This window comes from Lates calcarifer, linkage group LG13 (assembly GCF_001640805.2).
Source record: "Lates calcarifer isolate ASB-BC8 linkage group LG13, TLL_Latcal_v3, whole genome shotgun sequence".
Taxonomy (NCBI): domain Eukaryota; kingdom Metazoa; phylum Chordata; class Actinopteri; family Centropomidae; genus Lates; species Lates calcarifer.
Window position 1 is genome coordinate 9,343,669 of NC_066845.1, and position 20,912 is coordinate 9,364,580.

General features: G+C 40.3%; 1 protein-coding gene across 3 annotated transcripts in view; it reads right to left on the bottom strand.

Annotated features, from left to right (window-relative positions):
- Nucleotides 1-20,912, bottom strand: part of vps13a (vacuolar protein sorting 13 homolog A) — a 34,233-nt gene that overhangs the window by 11,420 nt on the left and 1,901 nt on the right. For all 3 annotated transcript variants that reach the window (XM_018669002.2, XM_018669001.2, XM_018669003.2), the window contains exons 6-54: nt 19,794-19,903; nt 19,559-19,618; nt 19,378-19,437; nt 18,913-18,993; nt 18,439-18,496; nt 17,903-18,030; nt 17,544-17,650; nt 17,267-17,438; nt 16,279-16,341; nt 14,742-14,874; nt 14,460-14,554; nt 14,168-14,310; nt 13,474-13,675; nt 13,267-13,381; nt 12,635-12,771; nt 12,267-12,399; nt 11,810-11,927; nt 11,412-11,556; nt 10,990-11,098; nt 10,705-10,880; nt 10,338-10,494; nt 10,112-10,191; nt 9,943-10,002; nt 9,459-9,657; nt 9,208-9,324; nt 8,961-9,064; nt 8,565-8,732; nt 8,085-8,392; nt 7,789-7,936; nt 7,274-7,445; nt 6,920-7,044; nt 6,665-6,834; nt 6,078-6,334; nt 5,584-5,768; nt 5,227-5,370; nt 4,901-5,110; nt 4,534-4,677; nt 4,262-4,363; nt 4,013-4,165; nt 3,666-3,924; nt 3,352-3,512; nt 2,853-2,956; nt 2,404-2,716; nt 2,158-2,294; nt 1,726-2,020; nt 1,446-1,550; nt 1,124-1,270; nt 712-843; nt 404-537 (exon numbers count right to left, since the gene is read on the bottom strand). In XM_018669002.2, coding sequence (XP_018524518.1) covers nt 404-537; nt 712-843; nt 1,124-1,270; nt 1,446-1,550; nt 1,726-2,020; nt 2,158-2,294; nt 2,404-2,716; nt 2,853-2,956; nt 3,352-3,512; nt 3,666-3,924; nt 4,013-4,165; nt 4,262-4,363; nt 4,534-4,677; nt 4,901-5,110; nt 5,227-5,370; nt 5,584-5,768; nt 6,078-6,334; nt 6,665-6,834; nt 6,920-7,044; nt 7,274-7,445; nt 7,789-7,936; nt 8,085-8,392; nt 8,565-8,732; nt 8,961-9,064; nt 9,208-9,324; nt 9,459-9,657; nt 9,943-10,002; nt 10,112-10,191; nt 10,338-10,494; nt 10,705-10,880; nt 10,990-11,098; nt 11,412-11,556; nt 11,810-11,927; nt 12,267-12,399; nt 12,635-12,771; nt 13,267-13,381; nt 13,474-13,675; nt 14,168-14,310; nt 14,460-14,554; nt 14,742-14,874; nt 16,279-16,341; nt 17,267-17,438; nt 17,544-17,650; nt 17,903-18,030; nt 18,439-18,496; nt 18,913-18,993; nt 19,378-19,437; nt 19,559-19,618; nt 19,794-19,903 — 7,135 coding nt within the window. The remainder of the gene's footprint in view (nt 1-403; nt 538-711; nt 844-1,123; nt 1,271-1,445; nt 1,551-1,725; nt 2,021-2,157; nt 2,295-2,403; nt 2,717-2,852; nt 2,957-3,351; nt 3,513-3,665; nt 3,925-4,012; nt 4,166-4,261; nt 4,364-4,533; nt 4,678-4,900; nt 5,111-5,226; nt 5,371-5,583; nt 5,769-6,077; nt 6,335-6,664; nt 6,835-6,919; nt 7,045-7,273; nt 7,446-7,788; nt 7,937-8,084; nt 8,393-8,564; nt 8,733-8,960; nt 9,065-9,207; nt 9,325-9,458; nt 9,658-9,942; nt 10,003-10,111; nt 10,192-10,337; nt 10,495-10,704; nt 10,881-10,989; nt 11,099-11,411; nt 11,557-11,809; nt 11,928-12,266; nt 12,400-12,634; nt 12,772-13,266; nt 13,382-13,473; nt 13,676-14,167; nt 14,311-14,459; nt 14,555-14,741; nt 14,875-16,278; nt 16,342-17,266; nt 17,439-17,543; nt 17,651-17,902; nt 18,031-18,438; nt 18,497-18,912; nt 18,994-19,377; nt 19,438-19,558; nt 19,619-19,793; nt 19,904-20,912) is intronic.

A 20,912-nucleotide genomic window follows, 5' to 3' on the forward strand; every position in this document is an offset into this window, starting at 1 on the left:
ATTATAATGAAATAAAGCAGTAGGAAATGTTATGCAAAGAATGTTTTCAACTACCACTTAAACTGAAGCTAACAGGATCAAGGCAAACTGAATTTCATAGTTTTTTCAAGTCTAAAATTTATTCATTAGAAGTATGTGGTACCACTCCATCCTCAGCAAATACTTTCACTATATTTTACGTCTTTCTCATCCACTTTCTGTCTCCCTCTTCTTTGTTGCTTCTCAATCAGTCACTATATTGAGCTCAACAACAAAATTTTATTTTTCACTTTTGTATTTCGTTTGATGCCATGATGAACCATGGTGACATGCTTCATCTCCGTGATTACTGTCTTAGTTCTATCTTTCTATTTAAAGTTGTCTATATATTTCCTTTTAACTGCCCCACCTGCTGCTCTCTTACCTCTGATGAATCTGAAGAGTCTGGTCTTTGGTATGGTTGATGATGAGGAAAGGAGCCGCGCCGTCGTGGTACTCTGAGAATCGGATTGTGGCTGAGTGCTCTGATAGGTTCACATCTACAGTGATCCCACCCACCTATAGAACAGAAGGCAATATACCAGCATATATAAGTTTCTTTATATAGGGTTTTTAATGTTCTGGTAGTCAATGTGAGTAGATTTTAACAGGACAAGACATACATCAGCATCACAGATGGGAATAAGGCCTTTTATACAGTATATCCTGTAAAACAACTCCTGTGCTACTTACAGAGTTGTCGAGACGCAGCAACAGGCAGTTCTCTGGTCGTGTGAAGTCAATAGTCCGAGGAGGTGACAAACAACCTTCCACTTTGATCTTTAGCCGCTTGGTGTCGTTCTCAGGCCAGAAAGGAATAGCGGACTAAATGTAGAATAAGGTGAAACTTAAGTAAGATGGGCTTCCACTCAAAATGTCACACACTAAGTCATTGTCTAAGTCATGGTGATTTGAAGTCTATATCTGTGAATGCCCCATATCTTAAAAATCCTGTACATCTGTTTATCTACTGCACATCTATAATTAGTAACATATCCTCCAGATCCATACATTTAATTTCAAAGTTTAAAAAAATGTTTCACATTTTCAGAATTCATAATAATAACAACAGTACAGTGCAAACAACATTTGTTTTAGCTCTGACCTGTTCTGGCTGTGCCTCAGTCCAGTTGTCCTGCCCCTCTTCACAGATGAAGACACTGTGCTTGGTTCTGTTGACCAGCATGTAAAATGGCACAAAGGTCACGATGCGGGTCAGACTGAAACTGCTCGCATCAATCTTCACACCAACCTGAGGTCAGACAGACATCACACAAACACAAAGATGACAATCATGTACTTCACCATGACACAACCTGCCTTACTAACATACAAAAGTCATTTAAAATTCCATCAAATAGCTGTTTTGGGACAATGAGTCTGAAACAGTTTATGTCTGAATGTCAGCATGAGTGGCGAAATCTTACCAGGTAATCTTTATATCTGCCTTTACATTTCACATCTCCATGGCTACCAACTGTATCCAGGGAGAAATCATCAGAGAGTTCACTGTCTGAAATCATAAGGCTGACCTAAGGGATGAAAAGAATGAAATCTCAGTCATATGCAGTAAGAAATTACAGAAGTTACTCACTGTGTACTGTATGCAAACCTCAGTATTCTAGTGTACAACCATAATAATATGAATCATTGTACTGGTCCTTATAAAAACATAAAATAAATATAAAACTACTTTCTTCCCCTTACCTTGTTGTTTCTCAGGAAATACCGAGGCTTGAAGGAGAAGAGCAGGGGCATGTCGTAGTCCAGGGGGTGTTTACGGTGGATATCATCAGCCTTATACTGCAGCAACCTGCCTGTCTTATTCACCATCCAATACGGTGAGTGGATGGCAATCACTGTCTGCCCATGGTCATATTTAACATGCACTGCTATGTCTAACTCAGCCCTCTTCCTCTCCGTCCCATCACATTCATCTTCGTCATCCTCTCGTAGAGACTGGAACACGATGAAGGTGATCTCTTCCTGGTCACTCTGGAGACTATATGACATGACAGTTAGAATTACTTTTTCACAAAAATGTAAGTTATGTCCAATATATGCACAAAATGTAGACAAAAGGAATGTAATATTGACGGGACAGTAAAATAGTCACAGTAACTGAGACTGAAGTCAGACCTGTACTCAGAGGACCAGTCCTGAGCCAAGTAGTTCAGCAGGCGGAGACTAAGTCTTGACTGGTTGATGACTGCGGTTTGTAGCTGGGCAGAGTGGCCTGGGTCCAGAGTGGCCTCAGGAGCAGAGGCACCACTGTCCTGTTGAGCAGCAGGCAGAGAGGGTCACTGAGTACAACAGTGAATCTGCAAAAATATTTATGAAGTAGACTCATCTACAATGGCCCAGCTGGGTTTTCTTTGTGATTACCTTTAGTTCGTAGGTGATGGGATAAGGCAGCAGGTTGCGTAGCAGGACTGAAGGCCACAGGTGAAGCACAAAGGGTACATCGAAGTTCTCCCCAATATCTCCGGTATGTTTGAATGTCACAGTGTCCTTTACTGGCACAATGTTGATCATCATCACACCACCCTGGTTTCCACGGCGACGGCAGGTCTGCTGGAGTCGTGTCTCAGGCTGCTGGTTGCTGAAGTCTTCATAACTGAAACCCTCTGAGCACTCAAACTGCGCCAACTGATTGTCATCGTCGTCCTCTGTTATCGGCTGAAGGCTCAGCTCAGACCTGAGGGGGTCAGCAGAGAGTAAATTTAGTTGAAGGAGCGTGTGCCATGTGTGTATTTGAGACAGCACAGTGAGTGTGACTGAAGAGACAGAAAAGAAAAGGAAAAGACAGAGTAAGATTAAAATGCTGCTCTCACCTGTATGAGTCCAGAGGCACACAGAACTCTTCAGTGGGGAGAGCTGGACCCAGACATGTTGATCCTTCAAAAACTCTGATTGGTATTGTGAAATGATTGATGATCTGCACGAAACGAGACAAAAACAATTAAGACTTTAAGAGTTCCTTTCTTTTATTTAAATTTGATCTGCAGTCTTTTTATATTGTAATATACAAAGAACTACCTGTTAGGATTGTTGCTTATTATCATTGACTGACTTTTGACATGACTTTTTGAGTGATTCTAGTGTAATCTTAAAGGAGGCACATAGTAACTGCAGCCTTTTGTAGGAACTGCCTGGCTGATTTACATAAATACATATTTAATTGGCTTAAAAGATGAAAATCAACAAGAGATCCAGTGGGGTGTCTCGAAGGGAGAGTCTAATTTATTTTACAACCTACCATAAAATATTTAGAGATGAGATAAACATAAGTATTAAAATGATTCAAGATATATTAGATAATCAATGATGTACCTGGAAAGGAGAGCGGATCTTGATGTACTTGCTGCCCTCCACAGAGGAAATCTGACACACCAGGAAACGTGTGACTCCTGACTCTTTGTGCATTACACTGTACATTCCTCTGCCCACCTTGATCAGGGGGATCACACTGGCTGAGGTGTGGCCCACTGGAGCTGGAGAGAAAACAAGAGCACTTCATATGTATTTGACCTAAGATATTTTATTTTGAAAGGTTTCTTATATTAAATTAGTTATGATAATTTAAAAAAGAGAAATAGAGAGGATAGAAGGGGAGAAAATACAACTGTGTACACAAGTTAACTTACTAGGCTGTATGAAGTAGTCCTTTCCACTCAAGGAGATCATGGCGGAGAACTGGTCGGACTCTGTTGTGGTTGAATAGTCCATCCCGAGGGTTTCCCCATCCTGCAGCTTAACAATACAGTTGGTGTTCTTATGGCCGATGGGACAAAACATCTCACTGTGCCGGACAGCCACTGGCAGGCCCAGATGGTTTTTCACCACAAATGGAGCTTCATCCTTCTGGAAGCACTCGGATGTCTGTTTGGCGGCCTCTGCAAATGCCTGAGGAAAAAGGCAAAAGGGAACATGAACCTTATCTTAGATGACCACTCATCCACAGACTTCCTGTTAAAATGAGCCCCTCTCTTACCGTGCCCAGGTTGCTCAGCATGGCCAATCCACATTTGGAGAGTGTGATGTTGAGCTGGTCTTTACTGCTGATGACAATGACTGTCTTATAGTCTGGAACATTGTAATCCACTTCATCTGACAAACCCGTGTACTTCACTGGCTTTTTCTTCATCTGGTTATAAGATAATAAAAAGTTAGAAACAGTGTTTGTGGCTGTGGGTATATATACTGTATGGGTGTGTATGTGTGTTTATGCATATATCAGTACCTTCAGTTCAAGTCTCCATGGTCTGAAACCATCTCTTGTCTCATCCTCTAAGGGTTCCAGCAGAGGTTCCCACACTCCCATCATCTCATTGTAATAGTGAACCTAAGGGCAAAGCAAAATACAAAGCACAACAAAACTTCAACAACCTACAGCAGCGTAATATAACAAGCTGAAATAGTGAAATCAGACCATTCAAAAATGTGTCTACTTCATCGAGTAGGATCAAGTTTTGGGGAGTAAATAATCTGCACGTCTGTGCTTGTGTGCATTACCTCCAGGTTTAGTTCACTGTGTAAGTTAATGAGTGTGGACCAGTTTGTGACGTCTCCTTGGAAGGAGGACTTGGCCAGAAGCATGGGGACAGTGCGATGTCCCACACCAGCCTCCAGTGTCAGACAGATTGATTTGATGGTAACCTGCAAGGATCAATAGCCAATTAAATTACTGTTCTTATAGATCAAACTGGAATACCTTTCATTCTGTGTATAGAATCAAGTACCACTGCAAAAGAGATCAAGGGTTTGTGGCATAAAAGGGACCAAAAACTGTAATAAAATAAAAACAAAACATAACTGACTATATTATAGCCTATAAGCAGCCGTACAGTATTATCAGTTGAGTAACAATACACCAAATTACCTCTAATGACTCTCCCTGTGGTATCAGTGGGACCAGTGACCTTGTGTCCTCGTCCCCCTCTTCCTCTAGGAACCAGAGTTTGAGCTCCTTCCAGCCCTGTTTCTCCCACAGGTCAACAGGAACAGGACTATCCAGCTCCTCAGGGGTCTCCGCTGCGGGAGTCAGTGCCGACTGGATGGTGATCACTGTGTTAATGATGATTGGAGATACCTGGGCAGAGAGTAAGATAGCAGACATAAAAATGTTTTAGACCAAACTGCACGTCTAGAGGGACAACTTTTTAAATTTCCTGAATTCAGGACACCTAATAGTAATAAAACACCCACCTTCAGTGTGAGAGCATTGATGGAAACCTCCATAGCTTGAGGGGTGGTTGGGGTCTGAGTACTCTTGAAGAACACCTGGCACGGCTGCAGCACTGTAGTCACATTGTTTTTCCTCTTCTCTCTCAAGAAGGGACATGCCACTACCTACAATATCATCCGCAATCCAAACAAACTTTTTAGAACTGATCCCCCTGTTGCATGCAAGATAACTATTTAACAGTTAAGTAAAATCAAGTCAAGATTCTATGTAGAGCATAGTTTCATACAGGGGCAATTCAAGGTGCTTTAAAAAGTGGTAAAACATAAACAATTGAATAATCTGCTTTTTCATGCTTAAATTACCACGATAATACAAACCTTAAGGTCCTTGATAACAGCAGTCATCTGTGATCCCTCTGCTCCACTTTTCATCACTAGTTCACACTGCGTGGTCATTACCAGGGCTGGGGCATCAGCACGCGTCAGGTCAGCCACAAACACAATCTCCGGGTTACGCACCACAACATTCATCTCTGTCTTTGACACCACAGCTGGAGGTGCAGCTGACAGCAGCAGAGCGTGTCAGAGGAAAACATTCAGGTCATATGACAACAGGGTGCAAATTCTGTCAGCTTAATTCAAATCTTCTCTGACTATACTCAGATTTATCATTTACAGTTTTAACTGACAGTATACAGTACTAGTCATTAAGCTACCATAGAGACAAAAGAAGATCCAAGAAAAACAAAGACATAATGTCTTTCCTGGGTGATGATTAAAAGAACTTGCAGATACTTTTATTTTGCTGAATCAAAAATCACATTGACACATGCTGTTATCTAACTAAATCACAACTGATACAAGTAACTTACTGGACTCTTTAGATGTGACAGAGGAGTTAATGTTCTTTTTCTCTCCTGCTGCAGAACTGCTCTTGTGTTGCGGCACTTCAGCAAAACCCTGCTGGGTGGCCTTGAGAAAGATATCTGCCACAGTGAGCAGGAACTCCATGCTGGCACACAAGTACACATCTTGCACCACTGTGTCCAACGTGGTGCCTTCACGGCCCTGACGATAGTTCACCTCCACCATCATGTTGTCTTCTGCACCTGGACGCATCGCCATCATCCTGTGAGAGTACATAAAAGTGTTGTCACCCCATGTAATCACCTCCTCTTACTTTGTACTGATCAGTGGAGCAACAGAAAACCAGTAGCATCCCCTGCTAAAATCACCTATCTGCGATCTATTACTGTTCAGAGAAATTACATGTAAACTGCCTTCCATGACATTTTTATGATTACTATTTTTATTACATGATCATTATGTGCTACTGGATTGCACAGATGAGCCTATTTTCCTCCAGGTTTCTAGCAGTTTTCTCAAAGATCAAACTTGCACTGTATTACAAAAGCATGGACCAAGGGTGTTGTTGTAGAACCAGGTGTGAATACTGTACCTTGGGGTGACCATCTTGATTCTGGGTCTCTTGTCATCAAGAAGGCAGGCAGCGAGTCGGACTGAGGCCTTCATCGAACCATCAGAGTACATGTGAACGGAGGTAGAGATGGTGCCCAGAGTAAATTCTGCCAGCTTCAGCTGCTCATCATGCGAGTCCAACAGCTGTATCTATAGAACAACAGATACAGCCTGTGTTAGATACACAAGTCTTGTATAATAAAGATGGTCAAGCCTCATGTTATACAATAATTACCTCATTCCCATTAGGGCTGAACACAACCAGCGTCATGGAATCGAACTTGAAGTCTAATTTGAGTGTGTTCTTCAGCTTGCTGTTTTTCTGGGTCTCGACAACAGCAGCTATCACCACAGTGTTACCTGCAATGAAGTTATCACAGCACAGAGCACAGGTTCATTGTGTTTTGGTTACAATGATCCAAAATATTTCCAGTCAAGCAGAACACATTTTCAGATTTCATAAGCTTTTTAGTGTTTTCCTGACCCTGACCTATCCAGATCTGTGGACCTGTTCATTAAGCTCGGAAATCACATGTCTAATTTTAGAGCAGCTATACATACACAAATACAAACAAGCACAACTCCTTACTGCTGGTTGGTCCAGTGGTTCCAGAGCCCTGGGACTCTTTGTTAGATACAGAGTCTGAGGAGTGGTCAGTGGTAGGTGGAGGAGCTGAGGGTGGGACAGCATCAGACTTCTCTGACAGGTTCTCACTCAGAGTCCTTAGGACCACTATCATGTCATCCTGGCTGAGGATCAGCTGTTGGGAGCAGACACAGGATACAATACAGTTATACTTGTGAAAATGTGTTTTGATTCAAATTCTCACTATAAGCTTCTCCCTGATCTTGAGAAGTATTAGAAATCTACAGAAAACACAAACAGGCAAGGATAAGGGAAAAACAAATAGTCTATTACTAATACAATTTTATAGCCTAAAATGCAAGTCTGCTAATTATCAATTCAGTAATAGTCATTAATCAAACTAATGAAAAAGAGATGGAATGATATAAAAATCACAGATGAAAATAAAGCTTATAGAAACAAGAACAGTTGTGGTAAACTACTCTTTCTTTCTCATGCTACCATATGATACTACTTACACTCATGGGCTTTAGATGAGCAGTGATCTCTATGTCAGGTATGCTGTGATACCAGTTGGATGAAAGATTTCTCTGGATTTCCAAGTCCAGGCTGACTGGCTTCAGCAGTTGGGTCTCTCCCTGAAACCCTCCATTTATGTATGTGGTCCTGGAACCAGCAACAAAACAACAGTCATTACAAATGTTATCAAAAGATTATCAGACTATTGTAAACCCTTATCAATCACACAATCATGTAAACATTTAATTGGAGTTCAATTTGTAACTATACATCTGAAAAATGGCTGGACTCTGACCTGTACATCTTGAGGTCAGTCAGTTTCACAGTCATTATATCCACAACAGGCGGGATCTTAGCATCACTTTTAAATGGCTGCTTGGAAAAACGGTTCTTGACAGACAGCAGACCGAGGTCAGCTACAATGACGTTGGAGGAAGAGGAGGACTGGGGGAGGAAGATGACTGGCGCATTGAAGTGGACGTTAAGAGCGATTCGGGTGCTTCGCTCAGCCAGCTCCTTCACACCTGACGCTGCCTTTTCTGCAGCTTGGACTGTCACCTCGGCCAGAGCCTCTTTGGCCTCCTGGAAATTATTGATGAATGCCTGGGACAAAGAAAGAATAGAAAACAACAGTGTGAGGGAGACATTATTAGGAGTCGGGGTTGGAATACAGAAAAAATGGGAACAAGGAAAAGTTTATGTTCCTCACAAGTTAACTGAATGCATTAAGACACACTGTTAAAACTTTTGGATACTGTTGGGTTATGTTACTTACCAATATTGAAGAGACAAACTTGTTGAGGAAGATGACCTGAATGCATCCCACAGTTAGTGTAACAAGCGTGTCAACTTTAGACATGTCCAGATAGGCGTCTCCTTCTGTTGCATCTGTGTAGTTCACCATGCGGAATGCAAACACTTCCTTATCTGCTATAGACACAGCCTGAAAAATGACACACAATGTAGCAGAATAAAATTAATAGCTATGCTTTCGGTCACGCATACTCATTAGGTATCAGAAAAACAGGAAGAAACAAAATATGAATTGAGCCATGAAGGCACAGAGTATGATTATTTTCAGAACAAAAGAATAAATAAAGACAAGACCTGTATGTAAATAAATACAATGCTATGAGCTAAATAGGTACAGACTTATTTTTATTGATTGCACCTTCTTATATAAGGCGTCTTTATCACAGTCTAGGATCACAATGTTCTTCAGGTTGGCCAGAACCTCCATATCCTTCTTCCTCATCAGGACCTCAGAAACAAGACCTGGATGGATAAGAAAGTGAGACAATCAATAAGGAGTTTTTTGCATTTCCCACTTAATGGCATACTTGCCGAGAGCAATAGAGATGGACTGAATTTAACTTTTTCTGGGTCATGGAGAGGGACATGTCACAACACTTCCATACCCTCAATACTGATCTCAGAGATTCTGGCTTTCTGTCCCCGAATGAAAACCTTCAGACAGCGGAGATCGGCCCTGATATGCAGATTCACCACATCTTTAAACTTTGAACTCTTTGTACCTGTGAGAAAAAAAAATGATGAGAAAGAAAAGATGAGTAATTACAGACAGATAGTGAGGACAATTACAGCAGAATGATGGCTTTGGAATGTGACATTTAATGAAACTCTGAAAGGTTTTATTAGAATCGGTTACTTCTTTTCCTGGTTAAAGCAGCCCCCTCCTTCTTCTCTCCCTCCCTCTCCGCTTCCACCTCTTCTTCCTCAGGGATAGTGGGGAGTTCTTCCTGCCCTCCCTCCTTCTTAGTGGATGGAGGAAGGAGGTTGTTGAGGAAGTTCATGGTATTGAGGAGAGCCTCTGTATGTAGATGAACATCCAGGGATGAAAAGGTCACCTGGTGGGAAATACAATGTTAAAATGTTAGAACGAAGTGCAGCAGAATAATAAAATGGTGTATTTGTTTTCTGCATCAGGTACTGTTGTCTTTGTTATTTTGATTATTAATTATTAGATAGAATAAATAAGAAAAAGATAAGTTTGGTGCTCAGAATTATAAAATTTGCATTATGTTGCAGCACTAAAAAAACACAAACATGGTACACATTTCCAGAACACAATAAACAGGCATAACAAAGAAGAATCTAAATGTCAGTTACTGGTTAATTAACATTTTCCTCACCTTGATGAGCTGCTCTGTATTGTTGTGTAGAGACTTGAACTCAGGGCCATTCTTATCAGCCTGGAGAAAACATGCAACCCTCAGTTAGAAAGCCATTTACCATCATTCAGGGTAATAACAATTTGTGTAACTGAAATAGGTCTACTTCAGTGCATTGTATCACACATACTTTGATATATTCCAAAGTGAGCAAGTCAACCTCCGTGTTGTCTAAGGTGGTTATCAGCTGAACCTGCTTGTCTTCAGAATCTACACAAGCAGGAAACAAATAAGACAGAAATATAATTAAATGAAAACTGCAGCAAACACTCACCTGACATTAATTCACAAATGCTAATTAGAATGCTTTTGAATTAGGAAGAAAGTATACTGAAGTGAGGTGACAAACTACTCACCCATGTATTCAGGACACTTGAGGCAGATCTCTCGAAGGTACGTATTTGATGTCATGTCAAAGGTGCGCAGCTTCAGCTCAGTGCCCAGACCTTCTATGTCCAAATGGAGCACTGTGACCTCCTGACCTCCAGACAGACGACACAACTGAACAGAAAACTAGATGAACAAAGAGGGCATAGAGAAACAGAAGAGAGAGAAAAAGGGACAAGAGAAAATTAAAATGGAATCATGGAAGAAGGGAAAGGAGGAGGGGGAGGATGGAAAATGCAAACAAATGAAATTGGAAGTGACAGAAGACATTATGGATAAAATATTACATATCAAATATGAAGTAAGACTATGTTTGTCACCTCGATCCATCTGTACCTCACTGATTTCAAACTTCATGATGAAGTCAGTCATGTTCTTCTGAGTGTCTTCCTTGATAAGGCTTTTTCTTTTGTGCAAGTCGCCATAGCGCAGCGGCATGGGATTGTCTGGGAAGAATGGTTTATCACCAATGGGAGAGCTGGGAGCATCGTAGAACAAATCTTCCTCTGACCCTGACGGGTAACAAGCACAAAAACACACACAATGATCTATCTATCATGCTGCAGGTACACACATGCACACTGTAAGGTATTTAGTACAATGACTGGATGTGTATCTCACCCAAAGAGGTGATGCTAATGGTCTCACATGACTCGAACATGACTGAGGAGCGCTGGTCAGCTAAGTTGAGAGGTCTTCTGGGAGTGAGCTGGGGCGTGAACTGTTTTGGCTGAGGAGGAAAAGGGCACCATAACATGAGCCACACCAACCAACAACTTATTGACTTACCAGATGTATTAAAATCTGACACTGGCATTTCTCCATGCTCTAATTTTTACTGAGAAGAAGGAGAACAACAAAAAAAGTTACTTCTTTAACAGTGTGCAGGCTGCAGTAAACTGTAGAACTGTAGATCTACAGAAACAATTTATTTTCTTCTTGGATTTTGCCCCAAACTGTTTTTTGTTAGTCCCCTACGCTAATTTAGCTGATCCACACAAAATGTGAACAGTGCCATCTAAGGAAAGTCATGCTGTTCTTGCCCTTGGAGTGGAGGAGGAACCAGTGCTGCGTGCAGCAGGTCTGCTCTCAGGCAGGGGGATACTTTCAACCAGCTCCAAAACACTTCGAAGTTTATCATCAGAAATACGTAGAGACAGCAGAGGAAGCTCCCCAGACATCTTGTACCTGGAACACATATGCAAACTTAGAAACACAAAGATGCACATACATACCTATGAACTTTAATTTTAATCTGTCTAACAATCTTTAACCTTGGTCCTTACAACTTGAGGCTCAAATTAATTGGAGAAAACAAACAAATAAATGATAAATTTATTATTGTGTGATTTGTCTGTCAGACTCTGTTTGTCAATAAAACTCTGAATTAAAAAAAATCCCAAAATTATGAGGGTATATGACAAAAAAACTACAGGCTTACTTTGCCATGCGGGAGTCTTTGACGACCATCGCCCTGCTGAAATCCACTTTTAGATCCACTGGCTCTAGGATGTGGAGCAGTGACTGTTTCTGTTTTCGGGCCTTTTTCCAGTCACCATCTATCAAACAGAGATAATGTTTTACCTTTCTATTTATTTCATATACACACACAAAACAAACACATAAAATATTCTTATTGGGGCCATGTATTATTTTCTTGGCTAAAACACATTATGGCCAGCAGAGCAAAAAGAGTTAAAAACTCACTCAATTTTCTCATTACAGTTTTCTCTATATAAATACTGTAAAACAAATCAACAATAACTACAAAGTTTGAGCTTCCTGACTTACAAACAGTCACCTGAATGAACTCTCAACTCATATGGGATCTCTCAGTTTCTACAAAGTCCCAGTTAAGAACCTTTGACCATGACAGGGAGGTGCTCTTGTGCATTTACCTGGTTTGCTATAAAGGAACTGCAGGCTACTAAGCTGTATGTCAAAGCTGTCATATGCTCTTGACATGATGTCTTCAATGTTGCTGGAGCAAACTGACAGCTGAGGCAGACCCTTCCTGCTTTGACTGGACATCTAAAAAAACAAACAACAACTTTTACAGAAGAATTCAAACTTTCTGTTTTCTGTTTCTAACTCTAAAACTTTCAAATGAAGCCACTGGAAAACGGTTCAAAAGGAAGAATGTTTTTGTATCTTAGGGAGACCACAATGATATAATAATGGTTTATATTTACTCCACTTTAGGATTTTGACACAATTTACTGTTGGTTGGACTTTCAAACCTGTGTCAAGCTTAGCACTTTCTGACCTGGAAATGACCAAGATCCAAAAGCAGGATGTTCTGGGTGCCGTTGTAAAATCCAGTCTGTGGAATGATGACGTAGGAGGCCATCAAGTTCACCTTTAGGTCGAGAACTTTCTGTGTTTCAATCACATACATTAGACCTAAAAAACAAGATGTCATTAATTTATTAATTGTAGCAACAAGACACAAGAACAAAAAAGCAGTGGACCAGCTGAACACAGATATGTTGTTAATGTAAGTAAAAAGCCATTGAAGCCATTAATGAAAATGTTTTCAAATGTTCATCACTAAATTGCGGTATAATATACTATCAATAACATGGGGCATTGCTGAATGTACCCAAATAAGCTAAACTGAACCATGCCATTGAACAAGAACAAAATAAGCTTGAAACTTTGACAAACAATCTCAGGAAACAATCAGTCTCAAGGAAATAAACAGGAACATCCCAATCTAACTAAGTCAGTGGCTGAGACGTGCACACTGTGAACACATGGAAAACAAAAATGACCCAGGGAAAACAAAGACTGAGGAATGCAAACATCTGCCCATCAGAGAGTTGAGGCCAGGCTTGAAATCAACCCCTGATGTACTGTTCATGTTTGTTCATGTTTGCATGTGTATGAGCAACTGACCAGTGGCTGTGCGGTCCCTAAACTGTTCCAGTTTCATCAGGGTTGCGTTGGTGAGCTCATCCAGCTGCAGGTCATCAGGAGGCATGAAGAATGCTGACATGCTGTTCACGGTTATCTGCAAAGACACATAAACAAAGAACACATTTGACATGTATCCCTCTCATGGTTTTTAATGTTCACACATGCATACTGAGAGATACCACTCACTGCATCATAGATAATTTCCAGGGGCTGTGATTCAACATGAAGCCGCTGGTTAGCGCTCTCATCCAGCGGGTTGGTCTCAAACAGGATGCAAAGCAGTGGCGTCCCTGCTCCTGTAGCTGCCTTCCTTGATGAAAGGAGGGTTGGTGCAGGCCGTTTACTGGCCAGGCCAGTGACCTCGAACAAACTTAGCTGGGCTGTGAGTCTGATAAAAAGAGGAAAAGAAACAAAATGTCAGTGCCATGTTCTAGGGAGGAGATATACTGTAAGTGCATGGAGCAAAAGGGTGGCACTGTGTTGTCAAGCATCCACCCTTGTTCAACAAATAAAAGACCTTTCCACGTTGTAGTAAATCCTGTAGTCTGATATGTTAAAACAAAATTCCCCAACAGGGATTTGCTGTTAATGAGGAGTGCCACTTTTAATCAACCAAAAGCAAAACCACAAACTGCTACTACTGGTTCTAGCAATAATTTGCTAATCGCAGAGTTATCTTAACATATTTTATTCATAAGTCTTCTATTAAATTTTTAATCAACAGAAACAGAAATGCTTGTGCTAAATCTTCTTTCAAATGAAATGAAATCAAATGGAAAAACTTGTATTAGCACTGGAGACCAAGCTCTTCAAAACAAACAGTTTTAATGTCATTAAAGCCACAGAGGACTAATCAAAAAAAAAAAAAAAAAAAAGATACTTGATAGCTTGTGCTCCAGGTCTCTGTGTGAGTGTGGACTGGAGTTCTCCAACAGTCAGCCTGATGATCTCATTTTTGTCCTTGTTGTCTTTGATGGACACAGACAGCCTCTCCATGTGGAAGTTGACCTTCATGTCCTCAAACTATTAAAAAAAGACAGTATATAAGTGTACAGTGTACAATCAAAGTATCTGATATAATATTTACATTTTGGTCTTGGTAGTATTGTTTAAGTGGGAGACCCAAATGAAAGTGCATTTTTAGTTGGGTGTCAGAGAGGGAAGTGACTCACATTCTTTGGCAGGTTGGGATTAGCAGCAATTTCACTGTATCCAATGGCAGTGTAGAGTTTGGCTTTCTCAGCAGGGGTTAAGAGCTCATCAAAACCTGAGAGACAGGGCAAGTGGGAAAAAATGGAAAAGAAGAAATATGATGAGTATGAGGAGTAAGAAAAGCATTTGACTGTTACTACATAAACACACTGGAGTACTTTACATTTGTCCTGGTCCTCTGCATATTATCTATTACATACATGTTGTTTTCTTTATACCAATAGTTGTTTTGTACATCCTACCTCCAGTCTTGACTTCTTTTTTTTGTGTTTCAGCCTCTCCTCCCCAGCTCCACATCCAGCTGAACCAACCCTCAGATTCCTCCTCCTCCATCTTTAACCCTGGGCGGTAAATACGCAGGCCTGCCTTGCTTGCCTGGGGATGAAGAAGAGCACACAAACACACACACACACACACACACACACACACACACACACACACACACAAAACAGTCAGTCTACCAACTTTGTCATCCCTGAACAAAAATGACAAGCGCAGCAGAATACTTACAAAATCTAGATATATTTTCCAGAGTCATATCTCCATTTAAAAATTAAGCAGGTTTCTACATTTAGTTTGCATAAACTACATTTAGTTTGGATAAGTCCAGAGACCAGAAATCACAGAAGCACAAATTCCCTACATATATCAACTCAAGCTAATTCAAAGCAAAATACTTTTTTGTAGGCTACCAAAATATTACAGCATTATATGAAGACTGCTTTACTGACAAAGTGCTGTATAGCAAAGCCAAGATTATTTAAGAACCTCTTGACCAGATGTCAAGTAAAAGGACTTTGTGGCGTGAGACACAGAGGATATGACACTTCAGCCTAAACCTAAACCAATACATGCATCTGCTTGTTACCGCCATCTGTTTTGTGCATAGTCTTGTGTCACTTTGGTCAAAAGGTATCTGATATGTTTGTGGTAACATTATCTTAAAGAGGAACTGTACTGTGTGTGATATCTGTTTATATTTTTATTAAATCCAGGGGCATGAATGGAAAAATATTGACAATTTTTTTCAGTTTTCTTGGAAAGTTTCATTTTGGGATTAGAAGGATTGGAAAAACATTAACAACTACACCCAGCATAGGGCATAAGATTGTTATAACTGTAGTTTCATCCAATTTCATCCAATTTGTACTACAGATACATAGCAGGGCTGTAGCTAACTCTGACTTGTGTCTGCCAAATCAGATTTGGCTGTTCAATACAAAGATTTGACTATTTGTTCGTTTTTCCATATAGACTGGCAATCTGCAAATCCACTGGCATGAGCTTCAGTCATAATTTCAATGTTTTGAGAGAATATCACATTTCCATAGAGTCAAAGAAAGCAAAAGTTGGCATCATGGCCATAGCTCAGACATGAAATCCTACCACAGAGTGTCTCTCCTGCCTGGCTGCTGACAGCACCATCAGTCAGACACCAGAGCAGCCTGCAGAAATGAGTCACATTGCCCTGCCTCACCCTGTCCAGTGCTGCTCTGCCCTCCATTTCTATCACCATTTCTGCTTTCACCACAGTTAGTTTTGGGGTTTTGTCATTTTTAGACAAGACTGGATTGTAAATATTATAGCCTGCCAAACTGGTGCTCCTGCATACCTCTGCATACTGTGAGGCAGTAAAAAAAAAAATGAACTGAATTAACTGACATTTTGCGAGTCGACTCAGGGTCTTCTCAATTGATGCATCAACTCAGTGTCTTTTAGGGGGCAGCCCTAGAGTAAAGAAAGCGCAGATGCCCACTGTAGGTGAGATAGAGAGCTTACCTCCACTTCAGCCTGTTGCCTGGCCAATGTGATGTTAAAAATATCCAAGGTCTTCTCAGGCTCCTGAGAATAGAGATACATCAAAAATTGATTAGGGCTTTTAGCAGCTTCTTGTTACTGCTTGCAGGAATGCATCAATTACTAAATGTCCATTATCAATCACATCAGGAAAAGATTGTGCTTACAGAGCAGAGATCATCTATAATACTATGGGTAGCTTCAGATTTAATGTATATATGTATATGTGTATGTCTCAACAACATCCATCTAGAAAGCACTTCAATCAATCCTTTATATTGTCGAACACTGGATATGTGGGTAATTATGGCTAGAGAAAAGAATGAATGCATTACTGAAATGATATCAAGAAGGTCATATTCTTGTAATTAACTACCTGCATATTATATTATCCTCACCTTTACATTTCATGTAGACAATGATTTATAGTCACTGCAGTGAAACAGGTATTTGCCAGCGTACAGTCAAGCAGAAAAAACCTGCACCAGCAGTAGTAGTGTGGCAAAAGTTATCCAAACATTTAAAGCCAAATAAAAACTATATTTAGGACAGGCTGGCTGCTAATCAAAAAGAATAAACCTCTACACCTACAAATTTTTATATGAGTTTCATTAAATTCAGGTACACCTTACTGGCATGAATATGTGGGATCTGTCAAAAGCATTTGCAAAAATAAATAAATAAATAACAGAATGACAAATAAAATTGGTGTGTGAAAGCAATTCAATAATCATATCTACTTGAAATCAATGTATCATAATACAGGAAATTAAACTGGATGAGAGAACATCATATCTCATTAGAGTGTATGAGGAGATACATTACTTTCAGCTAGCCAGGTCTCTCTGTGGTATTGCTTTGCAGTTGCAAGATTACTACCCACTATAATATTTCTTTACACATTCTCACTATGTCCATCCCAGCCCCCCCCCCCTTCAGTTCAGTTCAGTTCAGTTTAACCCTGTCCAACCTCTAGTTGTTTGAGCAGCTCCTCGCTGGGTTTCTTGCTGGTGATCTTTGTCTTGTAGAGCTCTCTGTATTTTTTGACCGTCCGCCGGTGTCTGCGAATGTGCTGCCATGACCACATATGGAGACGTGGCTTCACATCTACCTCAAGGATGCCTGTAATCACATACTTCCACCTAGAAGGCAGCAACATACAAACTTGAGTACCAACACATGGAAAGGTGTTAAAATATCACATGGCTTTCAAAAATCACAAACAAATGGTGGAGGTGTTTTCTGACCATATACGAGCATTCTTGTGAACATGGACCATGGGTCTGTACTTCCTGTATGGCAGGTTCCGGGACATCATATCCACTGAGCCCAGCAACTCCAAGATGCTAATGTACTGGAAAGAGAGGAAGTCAGCAATTATTCAGTGGCACAGAGTACTTACAGAAGAGCAATTATCATCACTGTATAGCTCCTTCTTAACTCTGCCCTTTAGAGATATGATTTAATTTCATCTCATCTTGTTTGTTTTTGAGCTCTCTCTATTTCTATTCCTCTCTCCTAAAAAAATCTAGTTTTAATCAGGCTCTTACATACACTCTCATACACACACACACACATACACACACACATATACACACACACCTACCTGGGGTCTATTGAGTTCAATGGCCACCTCACTGAGATTGACCATCAGGTCCACTTTAGGAGAGGAGAAGTCCACGTCTGACCTGGGATTCATCCGTAGTTTAGCATCCGCTGATATCGGACGAAAAACTGTGGACAAGCGACAAGAAATAGATCATTTTTGTGCTTATATGAGCAACAAAAGGACCTGTATTTCTGGGACTTAGAAATTGTGAATATGTTTTTCTTTAGCAAGGTCAGCCCTTCAAAAATCTGTGAGTTGTTGCCCACAGCTGAAACGAAATCTGTTGAGATGTGTTGAAAATCTGGTGATATGTGTTGGTGATGGTGATTCAAGCTGTGTGATTCACACATTTTTTTTCCAGGCAATGCAGTGTCAGAGCAAAACATTACATACCAAGTACCAAGTCATATTCTATATGCAAAATAACTTATTCATGCATTTCAAGCAATATGTGGCTTTAAGGGGATTTCATTAGGTCGTCTAGATAGAAGTGAGCATGTGAAAAAAGGCTGACAGTGACAAATGGCACTTACTGAAGTCATGGCTGGCAGGAAGAGAGCTGTGGATTTCCATGCTGCTCTGGAGACATCGCTATAAAAAGAAACAGTAAGAGAAGCTTCGTCAACATTCTACCTGTTCACGTTACTCAACATTTTCTCAATCTCTAAACATACTCTGTGTCTTTTCCTTCCTGCTCTAACAACATGTGGCGGTAAACCATCATAACACCACATTTACAAACACTGTATCCATTAGGGTTACTCTAGAAATAGCCTTTGTGGGATAAAATGAATGTCATATAAAAATAAAACATGCAGAATCATCTCAGAATCATTGGCTGAAGCCAAGAGAATTATGACAAACGCTTTACAAGGATTTGAGACAAAGGTGTTTCATATTGTTGCTCTGTTACATGGAAAATGTTCTGCTGCTGAAAAAAATCAATGGCTTTTCTAAATCCAGGCTGGTGGAAACAGGTACAATACGCTAATAATAGGGTGACTCACCAAGGCCTCATCTGCACTGTGATTGGAGAAGAGCGCTGAGTTGACATTCCAGTAGGCAAACAAGCTGTCTAGTCGAACCAGCTGAGAAGAAGGAGAGCACAACGCAATTAGAGTAGTGCAGCTGCTTACCACAATGACAAACAGAACTGACAGTCTACAATGATTTCTAAAGTTTGGATCAGGGCCAATAGATTGGTTATAAGGAAACATAATGTGTTCCTAGAGCAACTCCTGACAAAGACCTTTCTCAGAACCAAACCGACTGGTTGCAATTATCCAAAAAGTTTTCAACGAGCAAATTAACTCTCTGTTTACTTGAAGGAACAAAGTAATCAGATACAGTGACAAAAACATGCACTGTCACACAGGTTATACTTGATATTTCCTAGAAAAGTAGTTTCCTAGTAAATGCACAGGCTATGATGTACAAGTGTAGCTGACAGATAAAGTGGCTGAATGTCTTACCTTGAAGAAAAGCCTGGAATTTTCATCCAAAAGACTGGGTTTCCAGTTCTTATCAGCTGTCTGTAAAAAAAAATAAGGGGGCCGTGATGAGATAACGTTACCTTACATATGCATCATTAAGTACTAACGCATGAACAACACCTTAATATAATCTGGTATCAGGGATATTAAAGCACATTACCTGAAGGCTAAGGTTTTTAAGTGACACTCCAAATGACAGAGGACAGTTTGGATTGGTGACCTGTGCAAAACAAATAAGATGAATAATAAGAGCTAAGCCTATAGACTTGTGAAGACTGTTTTTACTTTGCATGAGCCATGCTCTAGTCTGGGGGATATGAAAATGCAACCAACACTTGATCCTTGCATTTATCACTTACAACTTTGAAAGTAAGAAAGTCAGCTTGAATACTCACATCGTCCTCATACCGTACATGGATGTTAGAGATCTTGACTTGCAGGTTTTTGATGACCTGAGTGACAAGCTTTTCCACAAAGGTGTCCTGCTTCTCTAACTTGGGGTTCTCTGTCAAACACAAACAAATATGAAGACAATGAAACCAGATCTGGTCCTGCAGCTTTCCTGAAGCTTTGGTTTGCTTTTAGTCATATGTCTTTTCCACCAGCAGCTAGCTTTCTTACTTATTCTAACATTTCACAAAAGCACATGCAAGTCAGTTCATTGCTGACATGACTGTAATAAGTAATTCAGTGAAAATATAAGCAATTAATTAGACTAACCTGTATATTTGTGTCTAATGGACAATATTATTCCAGATTTGTTATGAAAGCTTCCTGATTTTAAGATATTATTAACCAGTAAATTGATTATAGCATAATACGACTACTGGCCCTCATTGGTCTCACAGTGCATCCCTTGCACTGTGACTGCTGCACCTACATGTAACTGTTAATGCTGAAATATGATTCAGTCTTACCTGACTAATTTGCATGCATTATCTCAAAATTTGAATGCTTAGAGGGATGTGAAGATGAGGGAAGAAATAACACAGGACCATAGAAATGTTTTCCTATTGCATTAGTAGAGTTTTTCTATTAAAAACGCTGCTATGAAAAAATGTAAAACAACAGTACGGTAACAGTTCTCTTAGTATTCATCCCAAAACTAGACAGACGTGTTAGCAACAGGGTCAAACAAAACAGCGCAGGTCAGTGCAATGTAGCTCAGCAGTGTTAAACCACAAGAAATATTAAGTGTGTAAGCAGTGGCTTGGCTGCTCCACCAACAGCAGAGAAACTCACAACCAGACAAACCAAAACCACATGGCTAAGAATCTGTGTTCCTGCTACTTTGCTCCATCTAATCCAGACAACCACACTTTTTCTGCATTTTAGTCTCTGCCACTACTACTCTAGTTATCCAACCCAACAATAAAACTGCTTGCTGTGTCTCGCATGCCAATTATCTCTTACAACTCAGCTAAGAGTGTCTCTGAAAACTGTTAAAAACTTACTGGGAAGCAAAACTGTCTAACTTTACAGTTACACACACAGAATATTTGCTAAACTTACGT